The 19,070-nt window shown below is 48.3% G+C and overlaps 6 protein-coding genes across 6 annotated transcripts; 3 read left to right on the top strand and 3 right to left on the bottom strand.

The window, feature by feature from the left end:
• Positions 1 to 394: 394 nt before the first annotated feature.
• F4807DRAFT_358504 (uncharacterized protein) lies at positions 395 to 1,475 on the bottom strand. Its single transcript, XM_047995538.1, has one exon. The coding sequence runs from the start codon at positions 1,317 to 1,319 to the stop codon at positions 411 to 413; it is 909 nt and encodes a 302-aa protein (XP_047848714.1). The 5' UTR covers positions 1,320 to 1,475; the 3' UTR covers positions 395 to 410.
• Positions 1,476 to 2,634: 1,159 nt separating this feature from the next.
• On the top strand, positions 2,635 to 3,871 carry F4807DRAFT_358488 (uncharacterized protein). The gene is made up of 5 exons (XM_047995537.1): positions 2,635 to 3,100; positions 3,170 to 3,258; positions 3,322 to 3,364; positions 3,416 to 3,579; positions 3,638 to 3,871. The coding sequence occupies exons 1-5, from the start codon at positions 2,791 to 2,793 to the stop codon at positions 3,665 to 3,667; spliced, it is 636 nt and encodes a 211-aa protein (XP_047848713.1). The 5' UTR covers positions 2,635 to 2,790; the 3' UTR covers positions 3,668 to 3,871.
• A 1,806-nt stretch (positions 3,872 to 5,677) lies between these two features.
• F4807DRAFT_358456 (arginyl-tRNA synthetase) lies at positions 5,678 to 8,159 on the bottom strand. The gene is made up of 5 exons (XM_047995536.1): positions 7,626 to 8,159; positions 6,477 to 7,534; positions 6,273 to 6,422; positions 5,806 to 6,219; positions 5,678 to 5,758 (listed from the first exon to the last, which is right to left on the bottom strand). The coding sequence occupies exons 1-5, from the start codon at positions 8,088 to 8,090 to the stop codon at positions 5,752 to 5,754; spliced, it is 2,094 nt and encodes a 697-aa protein (XP_047848712.1). The 5' UTR covers positions 8,091 to 8,159; the 3' UTR covers positions 5,678 to 5,751.
• A 157-nt stretch (positions 8,160 to 8,316) lies between these two features.
• On the bottom strand, positions 8,317 to 10,891 carry F4807DRAFT_448522 (HET-domain-containing protein). Its single transcript, XM_047999939.1, has one exon. It carries the CDS (start codon positions 10,290 to 10,292, stop codon positions 8,553 to 8,555), a length of 1,740 nt encoding a protein of 579 aa, XP_047848711.1. The 5' UTR covers positions 10,293 to 10,891; the 3' UTR covers positions 8,317 to 8,552.
• A 404-nt stretch (positions 10,892 to 11,295) lies between these two features.
• On the top strand, positions 11,296 to 12,897 carry F4807DRAFT_358373 (uncharacterized protein). Its single transcript, XM_047995534.1, has 4 exons — positions 11,296 to 11,610; positions 11,721 to 11,831; positions 11,901 to 12,077; positions 12,149 to 12,897. The coding sequence occupies exons 1-4, from the start codon at positions 11,487 to 11,489 to the stop codon at positions 12,772 to 12,774; spliced, it is 1,038 nt and encodes a 345-aa protein (XP_047848710.1). The 5' UTR covers positions 11,296 to 11,486; the 3' UTR covers positions 12,775 to 12,897.
• A 951-nt stretch (positions 12,898 to 13,848) lies between these two features.
• Positions 13,849 to 15,668, top strand: F4807DRAFT_358402 (uncharacterized protein). Its single transcript, XM_047995535.1, has one exon. It carries the CDS (start codon positions 14,007 to 14,009, stop codon positions 15,516 to 15,518), a length of 1,512 nt encoding a protein of 503 aa, XP_047848709.1. The 5' UTR covers positions 13,849 to 14,006; the 3' UTR covers positions 15,519 to 15,668.
• Positions 15,669 to 19,070: the final 3,402 nt, after the last annotated feature.

The raw sequence follows: 19,070 nt of genomic DNA, 5'->3' as shown, positions 1-19,070 counted from the left end.
TTTTTTTTTATCTGCCCTAGTCTTCAGGTTCAAGAACCTTCCTCTGCAAAAACGAAACAGAACATAGAAACTCAATACATGACTAAACCCATAAAACACACATAACCCACAATAACTAATGCATTGGCGCACCGTCCCAGATGCAGCGTAGCGGAGCCCTGACAAGGCCACAAGACTGCCTAGTACGAGAAACAACGTGTCTTAATTTATGACTACCCAGTTGACAAAATATTCTAGTATATACAGGAATGGCATCGCTATGATTGTATACTCGTTCTGGCGACGGGAAACTCGCTATGCATCTGCTCCGGTGGTACCTAAGATATGTTAAGTGTAGGTCTCACAAATCCGCTTTCATCGAGTGGACAATCACATATGGTACGAACTGTCCTGTGTGTAAGAATGATATATTAACTTGTATGTTCTGTTGAGTCTATGTTCCGCTGATGCTTCTCCTTGATGCTCTGTCCCCACTCGTGCGCTGCTTGCGCGATCTCCAGAGCTGCCGTCTCTATCTGCTTCGCCCGGGCAACCACGTCGTCTTTCCCATCGCCGCTCCTCACTTTCAACGCCTTGTCAACTAGATCTAGCACTTCTAGGTGTACCGGGTTCGAGGCGAATGACTTTTTGATCTGGCTTGGAGTCTGTGTCCTGGAAGGTAGTTTTGGCCCTGAGGAAGGTATCCGCACATCGCATTGGCTATCCCGCGCATCGTAGTGACAGTTACTGCACGTCGAACTAAGTTCGCCAATGCTGTCGCTTGTCTCTTGAATTTCATCCCCCGGCTCCATAACTACGCAGCCTGGCGATATACCCCGACCTCGCTGGCAGTGCGTACATTGTGACTGTTGGGAAAGCATCATACCTCTCTCATATAGCATGACAGCTTCGACATTTCGCGTTGAACCCAAATCGGGCCTCTCGCGACTATTACGACGCCTCCAAGCTCTTCGGATTGGCAGATTTCCGAGTCGATGGATGACGGGTGTCTTGATTCCCCCAGACGGAGGTAGGCAAACTGGGTCATAGACGTAATCCCAAACAGCTGGCGCTTTGGCTGCCCCCTTGAGGTCTCGGTCGATAATATCCATAGCCTCCCAGTAACGGTCTCTCATCTCATACCCTTCAATACTCTCTGATCTACGTCTTGATCGTCTTCGGAACGGTCTTGTTGTATTGTAGACAGGTCCATCTTCATCAAGGGCATCAGGCTGAGACCTAAGTTCGGGTGGCGAGTCCAATGTGTGTCGTTCTGGAAATGTGTCGTCAACATCAGTGCCGCGAAGCGTCATACGAGCAATGTATCTTTCATAAGCCATGTTCAAATGAGTACGTAGTCTGACAGAAGTTGGATCAATGGGACACGAACGTTGGGGCAAACCTGAGCTATTAATGTGGCTTTGGGCAAACCCAGAACTTCCGAGATGATAAACAAATGAAGGGACGAAAAGGGGCAAAAAGGGGCAGAAAAAAGATCGTAATTCTTAAGATGAACAAAAAACATCGTAGCTATTCGCAGCTTGCCCTAGCTGATGGAGCCCTAATTTTGACTATGTAATATTAAGTAGCTCTTTGGACATTCGTCAACCGAACTCGGTCAATTGGATATCCTTGTAAGGATTTACGCCACTTTCATACATGTTTAGATCTCACCGGTCCTGGCCAGCTGGCTCCAGAGTATTTCCAACCATGAAGTGTCCGTCCCTGTGTGGATTTCCGTAAAGACCCCAGAACGGTTCTAAAATCTAAAGTCCTACATCGAAGGTGAACCCGAGCTGATGTGGCCCTGAGGTGTTTTGCTATTAAAATTTGTTCGAATCTCGAGCGCCTCCTATGAATGGAGCATTGCGGTACTCGGCGATGGCTTTCTAGGATTAGAGTAAGAGAAACCCCCACGATCAAACAGGAATAGCTCTATGTGGGGAATTTCTGACATTCGAATTTGAATCTTTTTCTCGTGTTCCCATTTAGGGGAATGCAAATTGACGCCCGGGGGTACGAAAAGTTGCATACCTAGCCCTCTACTACGTGGAATCTACCGGGGACGTCCCACTGGTAAAGGATAATTCTACTTACCTAGCAGTACATAGCTACTGGACGCTACCCCATATATCGTGTAGCTCTGTGGAGATGTGGGGTTCTTGGTTGTTGACTCCAGGCTATTTTTCCCCCATGACCTGGCATATCCGCACGTCGAAGTTCTAGGCGGGGGAACAGTGGGCCAATGCGATGTGGCGCCGCAGAGCTGGGGAACTTTCGAACTTTTCCAACCCCCTTTTCTCATCCAACCTGCCGACGTGGGGGACACAGTTGATTCATGCAAGTTGGGGGGAGTAGGTATGTAAGAAACGGGTTAGTCATGTCGATTAAGCACATAGCTAGGTACATATACGTTGATGCATGTACTCTACATCCATAAATATTCGGTACATCAATATGTATGTAGGTTCTGGGTAGTTACACGAAGGTAGGCATGAATTCTTCTACCAACATACCTATATGTACGATGTATCCTAAACAGGAAAGGACAGGGGTGTAACAACCAATCAAAATGGAAACATTGAAGCATTATATCTGGCTAGCAATATTAAAAGTAACTACCTAGGTACCTAGCACCTCCTCCAGGGCTCTTCTGTCTTTCTAAAATATTCAACATCGACGTATTTCACCAACCATCATTCGTTAAGCTACGCTAGCATCTACCTGAGTAGTTATCTTAGGATATCTTCTCATCAATCCCGCATCCTTTCTCTCGTTTGCTTTGACTGGGTATAGTATCGACCGCCTGCCATGTCCAATTGGCCACCGCCTACTTTGCATCCAGCAGCCAATGGAGTGGGACATGGGCTAGAAAGGGATGGTATCGAACTTCAGGACCTCAACCCTGACGTACGTGTTGGCGTGCCTATTGACGTGCCTAGTGAGGTACACCCTATCCCAGCCGTCCATCCGCCAGTCCTTTCACCGCCAAACCCCCCGTCAAATCAGGAGTCGCCGCCGCCGCCCAGTTATACAACGCTTTCCGATGAAGACCAATCCTTGAAAAAAATTATTCCTCAACGTCTCGATGGAGCCTTTGTACCGTTCCTCTTCCTTATGGGTGAGCCTCTACCACCAAACTCGCTCTAGAAGCAAATGCAGCTTCCCACGCTGATGCTAAATTCTGTAGGGTGCTGTCTTCAACTTGATCGCCTACTCTTCTTCCTCTGCCAGCCGTACTTTGAGAGAATCTTGGGGCTCACTGAGGCGGATTTCAAGGTCCGTGAGATGTGGAGCTAGACACGGCTTGATTTAACTATACTTGACTTACACGGGCTTTAGTTAGCTGCATTTGTCAAAGAAATTGCCTATTTTGCAGCCCAAGGTCAGTCTCTAGCATAGTAATTGGCTTTTCGCCGGGCTGATTCCTTCAAAGTCCCCTCGAACCTGATTCTGAGCATGCTCGACAAACCAGCAACTTATCTTTGCGTCATGCTATGCTTTTGGGCTGCAGTTCAGATACGTCTAAGTTATGAATATACCCTCGGTCATGTTTGCGCCTGTTGCGCATTATTAGGTGTATTCGAATCGGCCTTTTTCGTTGGTGCCCCTGACTTGTTGAAGACCTCTAACTTCGAATAATGCTGACTTCAATTAGCCTGGCTTTTTGCATATCCTGTCTTGTTAGTACACTCCCAGGGAAATAAGCAAGAAAATGGCCGTTTTAGTCATTGCAGGACCAGTTGTTCGTGCTATCGTGGCCCATGCTCTTGGTTCAGACTTTCCCGATTCTGGATCCGATCTCGCCCCTATTGGTGCATCGGGAAGGATTAGCCTAGGCTATGAATATTATCTGAGAATATCTGGAATGTTTGTTCTTTTAGCCGCTTTAACTGGCTTATGGCTACCTCAACTCCCTCGGTCAACCGACTAGCTTTCGGAGACCGAGCGTCGAGTGGTCGTAGTTCGTCTAGCTCAATCATGTCGATGGCCTCGCACAACTGAGTACGAGAACCAAAAAAATAATTGGCACAACTCTTACAGAGGTCTGATATCAGCTATTATAGATCCCAAGACTTGGCTCTTAGTAAGTTCAGACCCCCGATATACCACGATTCTACCTAGGTACCTAATGATATGCGATTGCTAGGCTTCGGTATGCTTCTGTATCTCGTTTCCGATTCCGTACTTAAGCGACCTCCATCACGCACACCTTTTACTCACGCCAATTGTGCCCCCCGACGCAGTTTCTGGTTGGGTTGTGACTATATCATCAGTAAGCCGACCTTGGAAACATACCTCATGTACATAAAGATAACTAATAGAGTGGCAGCTATGCTGTGTCGCAGTCTATGCCGGCGGATATTGCGCGTACAAGTCTGAAAGGCGACGTGATTGGCTCTTTACATTTCAATGTGTTGCCTTTCTTTTTACCTCACTCACTGCACTTACTGCCATCACTGGACGAAAGCCGGCTGGCTCCCTCCACCTCCTGGTTCATGTATGCCTCCCGTGCGCCTACTTCTGTTTACCTATCGCATGGGCTTGGCTATTGAACTGCCTGCCTTGGAACCGACCAAAAAGAGCAGCCTGTATCGCGATCGCCAGTAGTATGTTGAGCCTGGGGAATGCCTATGGCATATACACGACTCCGGTGGATATCCACGAGAATGGCCGAGCCTCCATCCTTAGACACCTTGGTATTCTGATAACTTTAGAGATTGGAGCGTCTGTAGCAGTTCTCGTTCTAGGACAGGTTCTCGTTAAATCCAACCAGTGGATAGGTCGCTTCCAGACAGGCGGAAACCCCGAACTGGAACACGGCTCTTCGAATTGGATATTGGGCGAAGAATTCTCTGGTGAGGATCTTGCGTTTCGCTTCCCTGTCTAAGCACAAATGTTGATATGATTGACGGAGGAAGCTCCTGGGGCGAGCTGCGAATACTCAGAGATGGGAAGATAAACGAAACCTACACAGATGATAACCGGTACCTTGTTTTCGGGATTAAACTATAGCGGCATGCTTTGATTTCATTTTTTTAAGTAGTCTCATAAAAGAAGCGGTGTTCATTGATTAGAGACTAAGTATAACATCGAGTACCCTTTTGCTTGTCACGAAGTCGTTTGGGTCTTTGAAAGGCTAATAATGTCCATATTAAGAGCATATATGCTAAGGCTTATACTGATCTCGCGTTGTTAGCCGCGATAGCCGCCTGCTTGCTTGTGGATGTTTGTACTGGAGCTAATAGCTACCTAGTACTAATATGAATAGGCACAATAGTATGGAATATATGACTAAAGAACTTGTTAGCGAAACAAAGATGGAATAGGCATTACGATGGTAAATGATAATTAGCAGTGCTATTGTGTTTTATTCATTCTGGTATAAGCAGGACGTGCGCAATGCCAATACCATAGGGTTATGGGTATCCCAGAACATCCTAAGCGCAGTTATCTCCAGGCGTCTCAATTCATGGCTTTCCGTCTTTAGCTATGATCCCACCGTATTGATTGAGAGGAAATTAACAATAGTACCGATATCTAGGACATCGGGCTGCGCCTGTATACGGTGCATGAATAGGGGGCAGATAAGCGGGACTTTCCCCGATAGATGTAGTAAATAGATGCGAGAGATTCGTCATTGCTAGGTATTGGGCAGAACATCTGACGGTCTCACCATGCGGTTTAATAGACCGTTGCATACGGGCACGAGTACGCTTTGTAGTGAAGGTATGTCGGATGACAACATCCGATCGGCGCAATTGCCTTCATTCACATCCTGCGAACGTTAGAACATCATTTTCAGCAGTTGCGTTGAAAACTTACCTCTGAAGCGGGCTCAACCCAAGCAGGCGCATGCAGTTCCCGACAACTATCTGGGCGGCATCGTAAAGTGCCATTCTGGCTGCCTTTAGAGCCGGTTCACTGCCCACGACCTGAAGTTGGTCGTAGCTACTGCTGATGACATGTGTCAGCCTGAAAAGGTACGTCACGACTGTAGTCGGTTCGAGAGTCCGCAGCGTATTCTGGGCCACATCAGGCCATTGGGCCAGTAGACGGACGACATTCACAGCGTGGGGTTCGGTAAGGAGGGTCAAATCGGCTTTGGCCAACTCCTCGTCAGTCACATTGGCCCGGCGCCTGATGGATGATAAGCGGGTGTGTGCGTATTGCAAATAGGGGCCAGTATCCCCTTCGAACGACGTCATCACTGCCAGATCAAAAGTGTAGTTGTTGCCCCTAGCCGTCATCTATGTCAGTCCTCATTTCACCCAAGGAGTCTGTATACGAACCTCTTGCCGCTCATATCCTGCGTCATTACACTGCTGATGCCAAGGGTATCAGCGGTGCCCTCTGGATCTTCCACCTGAGAATATTTGGCATCATTCTTCCGCATGACTTCATGCATATGATCGGCGCAATCCCTAAGGATGTCGTCTAGGCTGCGAATTTCGTTAGCCAGGTTGGTCTTCAAAGTGGCGAATTAGGAGACGTACAACTTGACGGTGCCTTTCCGGGTACTCATGCCCTGTACCAATCCAAAGTTGATATGTTGGCAACGAGCAGCGATGTCCTTATAGCCCAGTAGGTCGATGATCTTGAAGAGTTGCTGCAGATGGAGATCCTGCTGACTTGCGACAACATAGATCATGTGATCGAACTTGTATTTCTCGTAGCGACCTAGGAGTTCGGCAATATCTCGAGTGAGATATAAAGCTGTACCATCCCTTTTCCGGATGACGGCCTTACCAAGGCGCTTACCTTCTTTGCCTGGTAGAAGCTGGGTGAAGTCGACGAGGACGGCACCCTGATCTTCTCGAGTGACGCCCTTCTCAGCCATCTCCTTGGCCACCTTCTCCATAGCCTCCTCGCTAACTTGACTTTCACCGCTGTATTCGTCAAATTTGATGTTAAGTCTCGCATATGTAGCCTTGTAGCGGACGATACTCAAATCCCTGAAGCGCTGCCACAATGCCAGAGCCTTCTCGTCCCGGTCGGTCATCTTCCTGAAGTACCCTCGGGCTTGCTCATCTAAACTATTGGATAGGAGTTCAGTAACGTCTTGGCCTTCCTTCTTCTTCGCCTCGATTGTAGCTAATTCTTCATCCTTCTCAGCGTTTATGCGGACATAGAGACGGAACAGGTGATCGATCGGGTCCTTTTTTAGTGCGTCCTCATCTCCGTATCTCTCGTAGGCTAGAGCTAGGAGACCGTATTGTTTACCCCAATCACCGAGGTAGTTGATTCTGACTACATCCCAGCCGGCGCCCTCGTATAGGTTTGCTAAGAAGCTCCCGATGATGGTAGAACGGAGATGTCCGGCGTGGAATGGCTTGGCGATGTTGGGAGAGCTGAATTCGACAACAATGCGCTTCTTGCCTGCACCCGGGTTCTTAGGGTCTTTTAATCCAAGAAAGCGATTCCGGCCATAGTCTGCGCCAAGCTCCCGGATCATGGGGATGAGCGACTGAGTAAGGGGTCCGCCTTTGGCGAAGAAGGAGAGGAAGGAACCGGTGGCGACTGGCTTCTCAAAGAGAGGATCATCTTCGGGGAACTATTCGAACTTCTGGTTAGCTAATCTTCTACATTGCATAGATAGCTTGCGCTTGCACTCAGTGCTTAAATCAAGAGTGGTTGTCGTATACTTTGGCTGCCCATTCGGCTCCTAGCGCGTCAGGCTTTGCGCCCTTTATCCGGAGGGCGGGGATAGGTAAGATGAAGTCTCCCTTGTCGAGAGCATTTGTCCAGGAGAGGACAGGGCGGATATTCTCAGCCGCAACACTTGTGATAGGAGCGAGGACTTCGGCAATGTGTACCCGATATAGATCGAAAGGGTTGACTTCGGGGTACGTCGCAGGGTATTTATCGGCGATAGATTCGAGAGTCAGGTTGTCTAGCTTCGAAAGAAGGTGATTTATTCCGTTGGCGGGCGCCATAGTACCAACGGCGCGTCTCTGGAGGACGGATAGACGAGGGCTGAACTGGGTATCGCGAGTGAGGTTGTTAGGACTGGAGAGGGTGTAATGAGCTTCCCTCGATTGTGGTTGTCGAAGGGACCGGATCGCGCGAACAATAATAGTTCTATGGAGTAAACACCGGCCGATGTTCATGAAGATGCGACTTTGGTGTTGGAATTTTGTTGGATTTAAAAGGCCTAAAAGTTATCGGCCCTGTCTGACTCATGTAAAGAAAAGGGAAGGGAAGAAAAAAAAAATATTAGGCTCTGGAATTACCCCTCCCCCGCGTACAGGCAGGCATCGCACATTCTTATTGGTTCGCAAGTTTGCGTCGCTGGGTACTTAGTACGTCAGGTACCATTCCTAATTATATACATTAGGTAGGTTTATTTGGTTAACCACCTAGGTACGTACCTAGGTACAGGGTGCAGTGGGTATTGAGTTTAAAATGCTGCGAAAGCATAACCTTATATCTGATCTATTATACTTTCGATGGGTGGATGTTTCTTACAGTTCATGCCCATATAGGTAGAGTAATATGTACAGTGGCATTTATACATTTATAGACTAATCCTCCAAAATTCATCCCAAAATATAACATTCGATAGGGTTAACTTACATTGATTTACTCTTCTTGAAGAAGCTTTGCACGAGTTTTATCCTAGAGCGACCTTGCTTCGAATGCTTGCTCTCGACGCTGTTTACTTGAAGCAGCGTGGCCGGAATCTCTATGCCTGTCTCCCCGAGGTCAAGATGGACATCTTTGACCGTGTGAATAAACCCTGAACATTCTGTCGTCGTCCGGTCAGGTAATCGCTGTAAGATATCTTCGACATGCGATGGAAGGAGGTCATCTCGAGTGAGAGTAGAAGGGATCTGATTTGAGGCGAAGATCCCGTAGAGAAGCCACCCGGATGACCGTACGCAGACAATGCTGATGCCATCATCGCTATCTCTGACCTTTACTTTCCACAAGCCCCAATAATACGGGCGCTGAAAGCTAAGTAATATGGAATTCCTCAAGTCCCAGTCAGCTTGCGGAAAAGCTGTGACACTGTCGACGTCGAAGATAGAATCCGTGAACTTAATCTGGATCGCATTGATGCGGCTGTTCATCACTGTATTTTCCAGAGAAGGGCTATCCTTGCAACATATATATTGCGGATGAGCGAGCTTTGCTGCCGAGTATACGTTCAAGTCGAAGACTGTGATCATAGGCCAAGGCTTCCTCCTAGCAAAGAGGCCGGGGCCGTATTGCCGCAGCGAGATGGCTAAGACAAGCTTCTTCTGGCGTTCGTCGACGCAGCCTAGCGACATGAAATAGCTGCCCGCCTGACCCGCTTCTCCTCGGCCAATCCTAACCAAGCCATCCGTGCGTAGACCACGACTGGTGAGTCCATACTCACCCCCATTATTCCACTCGAACGACGGCTTCACAAGTCTCTGGCAACCCTTGAACTCGGCTGGGGAGTTGGCCATCAACCCGCGGAAACGACGCAGGTCACTCACATCGGCCTTCCAGGCAAATATTGAAAGGTCATGACTGGACCTGATAATTTCTTCTTGCAGCCGGATGAAGGCTTTCTTGCCTTCGCCGTATAGCAGTGGCATGTTGATATCAAAGATGCCAAGCAGGCAATACGCAATATCCTCTACCCTTGTCGTCGTACGGGTTGATGCCCAGGACATGCGACGGCCAACTAAGACTTCGTCGAGAGGCCTACCTCTTAGGACGCCCGTGTCGACGCCGGTAATCCACGAGAGAACAGGAGCCAGCTCAAGCTTCGAACCAAAGTAATTCCATTCTTTGTCGTAAAAGTTAATTCGACTCGGCGCAATCAGCTCTTGCAACGTCCAGCCGCGGGAGAACCATTTACAGTTGCCGAGGCCCTTCTTGACTCTATTTCGCAAGTCGATCTCTGCGACCGTCTGTTGAGGAGGATCTCCGTAGAATCCTCCCCCCTTCGCATCCAGGGCCTCCCGAGATTCGAATGACGTTATGGCCTCGGCCAGCGTCTCGTCCGAGAAGCAGGTAAAGTCGCACAGCCAGACAAAACAGACGGTAGCATTCTTATACCATGCGAACATGGAATTGATAGCTTCCGACAGCTCGGCGCTGCTGGACTTATCGATACAACACGTATCCACCCAAGCATACTTGAGATCGTGTTCCAATGCGACTCTGCAAGTAGCCTTGATCTTTTGGTAACCTTCCTCTTTGGATGCTCTATCTCGATTGCTCATGTCGGTGAAGGTCACCTCCTTATTGCCCCAGGTGTGGGACAGGATCGCGTAAGGGGGCACATCTTTCACGAACTCTTCGAGATCTATTGATTGGCAATTGATCAACCACATAACCAGTCAGGGCTTGTCGCCATGGCAGAAGTTCAAGACATGCGTTTATTCTGTGATGGAGATATAGCTCGAATGATTTTGCGCCACTGAAATGTGAATGTAAGGAGGAAAGGATCGAGTGGCTAGGGCTCCTTTTGGTTTTTATTATTTTCTTTTTTTAATGCCAATCGTCATGGATATTACATAGCCGCTCCTCCCCCTGTCGGTCACATGAAATTACCAACGGCATAGCGAGCAATGCCGTCACCAAAGGCCTTTTCCCAAGGTACCAAGACCTACGATTATGTCTCGATCTCACCCGTTAACCACAGATGGATCTGATTTGCCGGAAGGTAGAATTCCAATTTGGGGACTTAGGCACGCTTACGGTTTCACAGGTGCTACGCCTCGTCGTGCCGGAGTCATTTTTCAATGTTGCGCGAACACCTTGATTGACCTTGATGAGCTGAAACAAACTGATATCTCACGTAATCAAGAATTGATATTTTGGCCCTTATACCATCGAGATGATTGGGATTGTGAGTTAAGTTCGGTCAGATAAACGGCGAAAGGAGAAGGTCTCAGGGGGTGGTGGTAGTGGTGGTGGTACTGATCATAAGTGAAATCAATTCAACTATAGCGGACTTCAAGTGCGAGGTTGGTTATAGATTGAAATAGAACAGCTAAAGCACTGGCCACCTACAAGGTAGTATGTAGGTAGGTAGGTACTCAACTGGAAGTAGGTAGGTGAATATGTACCTGATACATAACTCTGGAGCTGCTCCAGAACTCCCTTGCCGGGGTAGGGCCGGTAGCTTGGAGGCCTGACACATGGTAAGAAATACTTTGTCAATAGGTGGTAAAGCCAAGCCATGAAAAGGTAGAGGATACCAAAGTACAGATCAGTCTTGGTATTTCTTTTCGTCATTCTAGCATTGGACAACAAAAAGTCGCGGTTCCACCCTTGCCGCGCCACTTCTACTAGGTACATACATACGTACATGCTAAAGTCAGTGCTGATTATCTCAGAGCCAGAAAGCTTCCCAAGCTTTCCCTCTGAAGCATCACCGACTTCACCAACGTCACCATAGGTATCGCAGGCATCGCAGGCATCGCAGGCATCACCAGCTTTGGGCGATACCCATCCCCATTTTCCGTAATACATACCTTGTCCATCAAATCAATTGATTATACTTCTTCTATTCCTCCTGCTCTATGATGCCCGCAATCCTCAACATGTTTGCTAAGTCGCCCGCGCCCGGATCCGTAAACGGCGACAAAGAGTCGCGCGGCATGAAGCGCAAAGCTAAGGGCGACCCTTATGACGAAATAGACGACGGTATGAGGATATTCAAAGCTCTATACCTGCTTTTGTTTTATTTTATTATGTTTTGTTTTGTTTTTTAGATAGTTATATGCCGATATACGTCGACTAACTTGCACAAACAGATGAACCGGTTCAGAAGACACCTTCTAACCTACGAACCAGATCGCGCATCTCTTCCGAGGCACCGAGCTCTAGTATCAAGGCTCGGCCATCTTCGATAGGAAAGCCTAATAGTATGTTGAAAATTCTATAGGGTTCCTTTCCTTTTTCTTTGTGATGACCGTAGCTTACGTGCGGAACAGAGCGTCGGAGTCGCTCTCTGGGAGTACGAAAGGACGATACCGTTGATGGGTCTCGCGCCAACGCATCCGAAAACAACACTCGCTCACGAGAGACGCAAGCAACACGGTTACAACGTCAGCACGAAGAGGAATACACCAAAAGCTCACTCGTTCCAGTAGCTGATATGGGGCTGCCTGGTAAGCATCTCCTTCTCCCGATGATACCGTACGTATTACCAGGCGGCTGACTCATGATATCTGGCGAGCAGAATCCTCTACCGATAACAATATCAGTACAACTTCCAATGACCCCGCCAAAGAATCCAAAGATGAATCCAGGTCCGTCGATAAGATCCATGACGCGGGTAACGAGAAAGGCACAGCGAAGGCGACTCAATTAGATGATGCGGAAAAGGAACGGACCGAGGTCGACGAACGCGAGGAACACGAGGTTTATTCCCTCCTCGAACACCGGATGGCCTCAGATGGCAGCGGAAAGGTCGAACTTCTCGTCCACTGGGCTGGGGAGGAGGAGGACGAGGCGACGTGGGAGTTGGAAGAGGAGATACAGCGAGGCGCCGGAGAGACGTTATACACCTACTGGAAGGCGCAAGGTGGTCGCATCAATGCGCTTTTCATCAAGCCTAAGAATGCGCCACCGGAGACTTACCATGTCTTCAAAATTCTTGGCCACGAGAAGAAGACGAGAGGTGGTTTCGAATTCGAAGTCCAATGGGTCGGCCATCCTCCCACTCGTGGCGAAACCTCAGTAGAGGCCGAACCCAAGCTGAGGAAGATCGCGCCAGAAGCTCTCCACCAATACTGGGAAAGTGTCGGCGGCCGTGAAAAGTTCCTTGCCAAGCGCGGCCGGAACAAGAAAGCAAGAACCGAGTGACGAGGTCACATAAACGGACTACTTACCTATCGATCTACCTGTACATATTCCATCCATCCAATTTGTTTTGGTCGTCGCGGGAGCATCATCGGGGCTTGACGTTGCATCTCACGGAGTTAGAAAGGCGAGCTTGCGGTGCGGTTCATTTTTAAGCCGGGGAAAAGGTTGTTCGCTTATCACGTTTTCCTCCCGTTGAGGGCTTGTGGTTGTATGGTTGTGTGGTCGTGTTGCATTAGTTTACTCATATGCTTAGACATATATTTCGCCTGGCATCAAACCGGTGCATGATTATCATATGTCGAACTCCGGTACCTACCTGGTCAACCAGTTCCCGTTTATATTCTATTGTGAGGACTGCTCTGCCGCTCGTACAGCCGCTGGAGATGACGAAGATACGCAATACATTTTCTTACCTAGTAAGTGGTCTTCTGCCTACTCATCTGTCTAGTATAGATTTGAAATAAAGGAAGCAGGGCAAAAATGAAATATATATCGAGTATGAATCGACCCAAGTTCAATATGACATGCTTACATGCTTACATGGGATTGATTTAATTCTTTAGAGATAGCCAAGTTCTAATTGGCCTCAACCCGAGTCCAGCAGGGGGGAATGATCCCCTCTGAACCGATTAACAATGTTGAGCCATTCAAATACCTGGAAAGATAGACTAACGAGCGAGCTCTTAAGTCCCCATAGATTCACTTGTTCATTGAAACGACGGCAATGCAACAGCCCCGCTGCGCCACCCCGTTCCGTCACCATGTCCTGATTCCTAAGTGTTGCTCCGTCGTGTTTTCGGCCGCCGAGGAGGCCGAGCCCGTGGAAAGGTTGACATGGATTCGTCCTTATAGGTGCCTGCCTAAAGTCCAGTATTGAGTTTTCGCCATCAGATTTATATGTGCAGATAACTGGCATTTGGACTACTGCTACATATCTCCTCACCCACCTAATCGAAAATACGTTGGCGATCTCCTGTACGAGCTAGCTGGTAACTGCTGGTACGAACTATAGCGGCTTCTCCTTAGACGGGCTCCGTTATAGCAGGAAAAAGTACTGCGATAAGACTCTTGGAAAGAGTAGCTATGATTAACCCAAAAGAAGGCGAGCGGCCGCCAACCAAGCGACCCAAGGCCAAGGTCATTAGACCACTTGGTTACGTGTAAGCCTGAATACCCCCTCGTCTGAGTCGACCCCGACATTCATACGTGCTAGGGAACGGTACGAAGCGGCTATGCATTCGTTAGGCCTTTACCACAGCTCTATGGTTACATGTCGGTACTCCATTCCCACAATCCTCTCGGTAGGGTTAGATGAGGATCCGGATTTGCATACAAAGCTGGAACGGAAGGTCGAATTAGCTATCGCCCAAGTCGTCTCAGATCACCCGTTCTTACGGGTCGGGCTACGCGGTGAGCACGAGCGTAAGCCGGCATTCGTCGAACTCGAGGCCGTCGACTTTCGCCGCCATGTCGAGTGGCGCTGCTTCGCCAAGACGGCAGAGTATGAATCCGAGCTTTTGGAGTTGATTGAAAGTCGACTCAACATCAAAGTCCCGCAGCCAGAAGACAGGCCGTCATGGCGGATTCTCGTGCTACGTGTCGAAGGCGAACGGGTTTTGGATGTCGTGTTCGAGTGGGGACACGCGCATATCGACGGGATGAGCGCCAAGATGTTCCACGAAAATCTGCTTCGGAACCTGAACGGCGACTTTGCGCTGGAAGAATTCCGAGACCGAGTCCTCACGATCCCGCCCTCCAAGCGGAGGGATCTGCCCCCGTCGTTACATGCGTTGACCAAATTTCCCATCACGCCGGGCTACGCGCTGGCGACGCTGTGGGATGAGTTCAAGCCGCCGCGGCTAGCATCCATCTCGAAGTCAGGGCTACACGCCACGTGGGCGCCAATTCAGCTACAGCCGTACGTGACGCAATACCGGCACTTTAGTGTCGACAACGATCCACTCCAGAACGTTCTGGCTACCTGCCGGAATCATAAAACAACGTTGACGGGACTGATACAATCCATCGCGCACCTAAGCCTAGCGACACGGTTATCAGCCGAGGAGGCGCGCGGGTTCCTTAGTTGCACCATAATAAACCTAAGGCCGCTCATGGGCATGCCGGAGGCAAAAACGAAGATATCCAAGTTGTCGGGCATAGATCCGAAGAAGACCATGGGAAACTTTATGACGTCGCTGGACCACGAGTTCGATGCGAGGTGGGTTGCTAAGATTAGGACAGCCAATATGTCTCAAGTTGGGCATTTGGGACCAGGCGAAGGAGGAGACAGAGGAGGACTCGAACCACTCATCTGGGAAACCGCGGAGAGAACCCGCACGGCCATACAGAAGCGACTAGATGACGGAACCAAGAACGACGTAATGGGGTTGATCAAGTTTATTCCTGACTACCGGGCTCTGTTTAAGGAATGGGCGAAAAAGCCTAGAGGCCATTCCGTTACCGTAACGAATTTGGGAGTAATCGACGGCAATCCCCATAATAACATACCTGGTGACATTAGTACTACCGAAGATGCAGACGGGAAGTGGATTATTGAGCGAGCGATATTCTCCGTTAGCCCCGAGGCTCAAGGTGCGGTGTTATGTATCTGCCCTATTGCCGTGAAGGGTAGGGAGTTGTACGTATCGTGCGACTGGCAGGATTGCGCGGTGGACCCAGCCCTGGCACAGGGGGTCATGTCTGATTTGGAATCGTGGTTGCGATTTATCGGAAAGGAGACATAGGGGAGATATCTCTTGTCGTGGCTTGCGAAGACTGCTACGTAAGCATTACTCCTCCTTTATCCCGACCTCGGCCAAACTCCCGTGAAGACGCCGCTAGAGCTATGCAATAAGAAGCTATGGGCATCGAATCATAGCTGGCTCTAACGACCATTTTTATTTTCTTGTATACCGTAAACATGGTTTGGGGAAATAGTATTAGCGCTCATTGTTCTTAAGCCTAATACCACGAAATCAGCCCTTTCGTCCTGCAAATCGTATTGTGTTGGAATTTCGTTGTGTTGGAAGCGCCGGTTTCCCAACCTAGGTAGGTAGGTAAACATCTCTCTTATCTGAGTCGGTATCATGAGGTTTACACGATATGATGGTAATATGCTCAATAATTCATGTTCTGGTTTCTCGAAGTTGAAGGGCAACAATCTGTTCTTCTCGTCTCGATTGATGATCTTATAGTCAGCATTTCTAGCAGAAGCCGGTGCCCCATTCACAAGGAATATGTATCATTAGTATTCGTAGGGATGCCTATATCCTTCGACAAAGATCGGTGTAATTATTAATGTTATAAAATATAACGAAGGAGAGTAATATCGTTAGGAGGACGAGGGAGGTTGATTATCCTAAAGCAATATACGTGTGGTTTGACCAGCGCCACCAGATTGGCTTACTAGAATGTGAAGACGATCGTCTTCAGAAAATGAGGGAAATTAACTGTATATATGTTTGGTTGTGACAACTACCTTGATGGCCATTGTGGGCAACTACCGCGATATCAGGTACTAACCTAAGCCCACATACATGTAGCTACCTATTGATTTATAGACATATTATCAAGATAACGCGTGCTATAATGGAAATCCATAATGGATTAGAATATATAATAAAACCATGGTGAGGAATATGTGCCTTTTGGGTTGACCCTCGGCCATGCCACCGTTCACCCCTTGACTGCTAGTGAATCTATCCATTTCCTGCGAAGTTGTAAAATTGTACACAAGCTAATTGATATACATGGTCTCTTCAAGGGCAAGTAATCAGAGCTCCTAGGGTAGGGTGAAGATCCAAGAAAGAGATATGATCTAAGGATGATCTCTGGTTCGAACCCGTTGGGTTAGGGCTGTGAGAGGGAGTAACGCTAGACCTACTGGTCGTCAATCCACATACATTGGCACAGTATGATGTAAGCTACACTACTAACTCTACCCCTATATTAGGCGCACATACGGTCATATCCGATCCGATACATCCCTTTGCGTATTTATGCATGCATCATCCCGCAGAACAGCCCAAAAAAGTACGCGCAAACGTTATCAAATGGCCTGATATTATATTACGTTCCGTCTGTGGTGGTTTGAATCGAGGCGCGGCAATGCTGTCCACGTTTGTAGCCTTTTAATGTTCCTCAGCATATAATTGCGTGGATAATCTGCAGAGGTGTCGTTGTTTGGTGCCTCATTCTGGAGAGTCCTTGGCATGGGACACTTGGCACGGCTACTACAAGTCCCTGCTTTTGGATTTCCCTCAGATAAGATGGGATGACATAAGAAAACCAAGATTAGGAAAATATAACAGATGCCGAGAACGTGGGAGGACTACAACGTTGATTTGGAGACAGCAAATTGTAGCCGATGAACTCCGTATTATGAATACTACATTGGTCACGCCGTCTTCCTAAGCCTTGAGTCCTAAGTCCAAGAAATCTATTGCGAGTTCTAGAAAACGCGGGATGACAGAATAACAGTTCGTCAGTGGCGAGTAGGATCCATAAGATAGAGAAGCGTGGTCGGCGAATGAAGGGCAGTTGGTAAGATCTGCAATGTAACAGGAGCGCATGCAGGCATCTGTCGTGCAGGCCACCTAGCTGACAGGCAGTGCGCTCGAATGAAAATTAGCTCAAATGGAGCAGAAGCTAAGCTCGAGGTGCCGGAGCTTATGATTGGCTCCTCGGCTTTGGGAAGTCGTCGTCAATCAAATCATCTCGAGCAAAACCGCCACGCCGGACGGCTGCAGGGGCTTCGAAAACGCGGGGAGGGAATATGATGAGAATACCTCCTCTCCCATTCTCCCGCCGTCTCGTTCTCAAGCAGTCAAGCCAGATACCTACTGTAGGCTGTGTAGGTAAGGGGATGCTCATGATGTGCTCACGATGAATCGGAGGTGGCCCCGGCTCTTTTGCCATCCATTCATCCCACTCACGTACCTAGGTTGGTAGGTATGTACTTGGAGTTGCAATTGTCTTAGTCCTGGATGCACCAAAAGAGCAAGGAGGCCACTGTTGTAGATATTGTGTCAATGAAGAGCCAGTGGGAAGATGCCCCGACAGGTGAAGAGAGGAGTATATGACATTGATGTCTCTCCCTGGCGTCATATTTGTATACTGTATACGGCACTGGAAGAAGAGACAAAGTCGTCTCTGATCGACAGGATGACAATGGCGCACAAATTTCGCAACTAATTTAGCAGTTGATAGCTTGCCACCATATGACAAAAGGTCATAAGATACGTAGAGCTAACTGCGTGGAGTTAGGAAGGTCAAATTTTCATGAACCAACCCATTTTAGAAGTTGAAATTCTTTGAAGACGACGCACAAATGGTGCAGCTAGCTACAAAGGTACGTCAACTATACTTTCTTTTGAGCGACTTGTGCGAGTTTACGTAGCCAACGTAGCGCATTAAAAGTGTAAACCTTGAAACCTTGAAACCTCGAAACCTTGGAACCTTGGAAGGTGCCAGAGTGTGGTGAGACAGGGCGACATCGCGCTGAAAAAGCGCAAACCCCGCACAAACAGCGCATTATCATTCGCCACTCTGATTGGCCAATACTCACTTCTGACGCCCCGATCCGGAATATCCACCGACCCACTTATCGATCACTTATCAGCATATAAAGCTTCGACCTAGAACCATTTCCTCCCTCAACTTTCTAACAACGTACACACACATACATATCTACGAATAAATTCATACCAGAAGTCAACTACGACAGTATCTACTAAGCTATCTTAGCAAAAAAAACAAAACCACCATCAATCAATATGAAGGGCGACTGCAACTGTGCTGACAACTGTAAGTCATATATCCATGTCATCTGTCGTTTATCTTTCCCCGCCATCCTTGCAAATGCGGATAACCCCTCCACCATGGTTGTGTTATATCGCGATATTTGCCGATGCTGCTACTTTCTTATAAGAACGCAAAACATCCCTTATCATAGTGACAATGTACTAACGTATCTTGCTCATTAGGCGAGTGCGGCTCCAGCTGCGCCTGCGGCAAATAAGCGACCACCTTCCTACAAATGATGGATCTGCTACATCGCGCCAGTTTTCACTTCACTCTTCGTCGTCAATTATCTACCACCTTTGTTCAATACAGCCTTTAATCTTTCGGGTCATCGGAAATCGCTCGCCATGATGGGTACAAATACTATACGGGCAATGCATCTCGGAGGAACCTTGGGGGGGTTTAAAGAATGAGAGAGGAAAACCGTGTAGTAGCTAATCGCTAGCCACTCCTTATCACCCAGCATTAAATGCGATCTCACATACCTACCTAGG

The sequence above is a fragment of the Annulohypoxylon truncatum genome (assembly GCF_022578515.1).
Source record: "Annulohypoxylon truncatum strain CBS 140777 unplaced genomic scaffold F4807scaffold_64, whole genome shotgun sequence".
Lineage (NCBI taxonomy): Eukaryota > Fungi > Ascomycota > Sordariomycetes > Xylariales > Hypoxylaceae > Annulohypoxylon > Annulohypoxylon truncatum.
Note: the sequence above shows the minus strand (reverse complement) of the source record. Positions and strands in the feature narration are given on the sequence as shown.

What these genes read in the sequence shown, in the direction of transcription:
- F4807DRAFT_358504 (XM_047995538.1), bottom strand. Translation starts at nt 1,319, where the DNA reads ATGGCTTATGAAAGATACATTGCTCGTATGACGCTTCGCGGCACTGAT.
- F4807DRAFT_358488 (XM_047995537.1), top strand. Translation starts at nt 2,791, where the DNA reads ATGTCCAATTGGCCACCGCCTACTTTGCATCCAGCAGCCAATGGAGTG. An exon ending in ACCGTTCCTCTTCCTTATGG is followed by an intron (nt 3,101 to 3,169) that starts GTGAGCCTCTAC and finishes TAAATTCTGTAG; the next exon opens with GGTGCTGTCTTCAACTTGAT. An exon ending in TGCCTATTTTGCAGCCCAAG is followed by an intron (nt 3,365 to 3,415) that starts GTCAGTCTCTAG and finishes ATTCCTTCAAAG; the next exon opens with TCCCCTCGAACCTGATTCTG.
- F4807DRAFT_358456 (XM_047995536.1), bottom strand. Translation starts at nt 8,090, where the DNA reads ATGAACATCGGCCGGTGTTTACTCCATAGAACTATTATTGTTCGCGCG. An exon ending in GAGCCGAATGGGCAGCCAAA is followed by an intron (nt 7,535 to 7,625) that starts GTATACGACAAC and finishes AAGTTCGAATAG; the next exon opens with TTCCCCGAAGATGATCCTCT. An exon ending in CAGGATATGAGCGGCAAGAG is followed by an intron (nt 6,220 to 6,272) that starts GTTCGTATACAG and finishes GATGACGGCTAG; the next exon opens with GGGCAACAACTACACTTTTG.
- F4807DRAFT_448522 (XM_047999939.1), bottom strand. Translation starts at nt 10,292, where the DNA reads ATGTGGTTGATCAATTGCCAATCAATAGATCTCGAAGAGTTCGTGAAA.
- F4807DRAFT_358373 (XM_047995534.1), top strand. Translation starts at nt 11,487, where the DNA reads ATGATGCCCGCAATCCTCAACATGTTTGCTAAGTCGCCCGCGCCCGGA. An exon ending in TTCGATAGGAAAGCCTAATA is followed by an intron (nt 11,832 to 11,900) that starts GTATGTTGAAAA and finishes CGTGCGGAACAG; the next exon opens with AGCGTCGGAGTCGCTCTCTG. An exon ending in AGCTGATATGGGGCTGCCTG is followed by an intron (nt 12,078 to 12,148) that starts GTAAGCATCTCC and finishes TCTGGCGAGCAG; the next exon opens with AATCCTCTACCGATAACAAT.
- F4807DRAFT_358402 (XM_047995535.1), top strand. Translation starts at nt 14,007, where the DNA reads ATGCATTCGTTAGGCCTTTACCACAGCTCTATGGTTACATGTCGGTAC.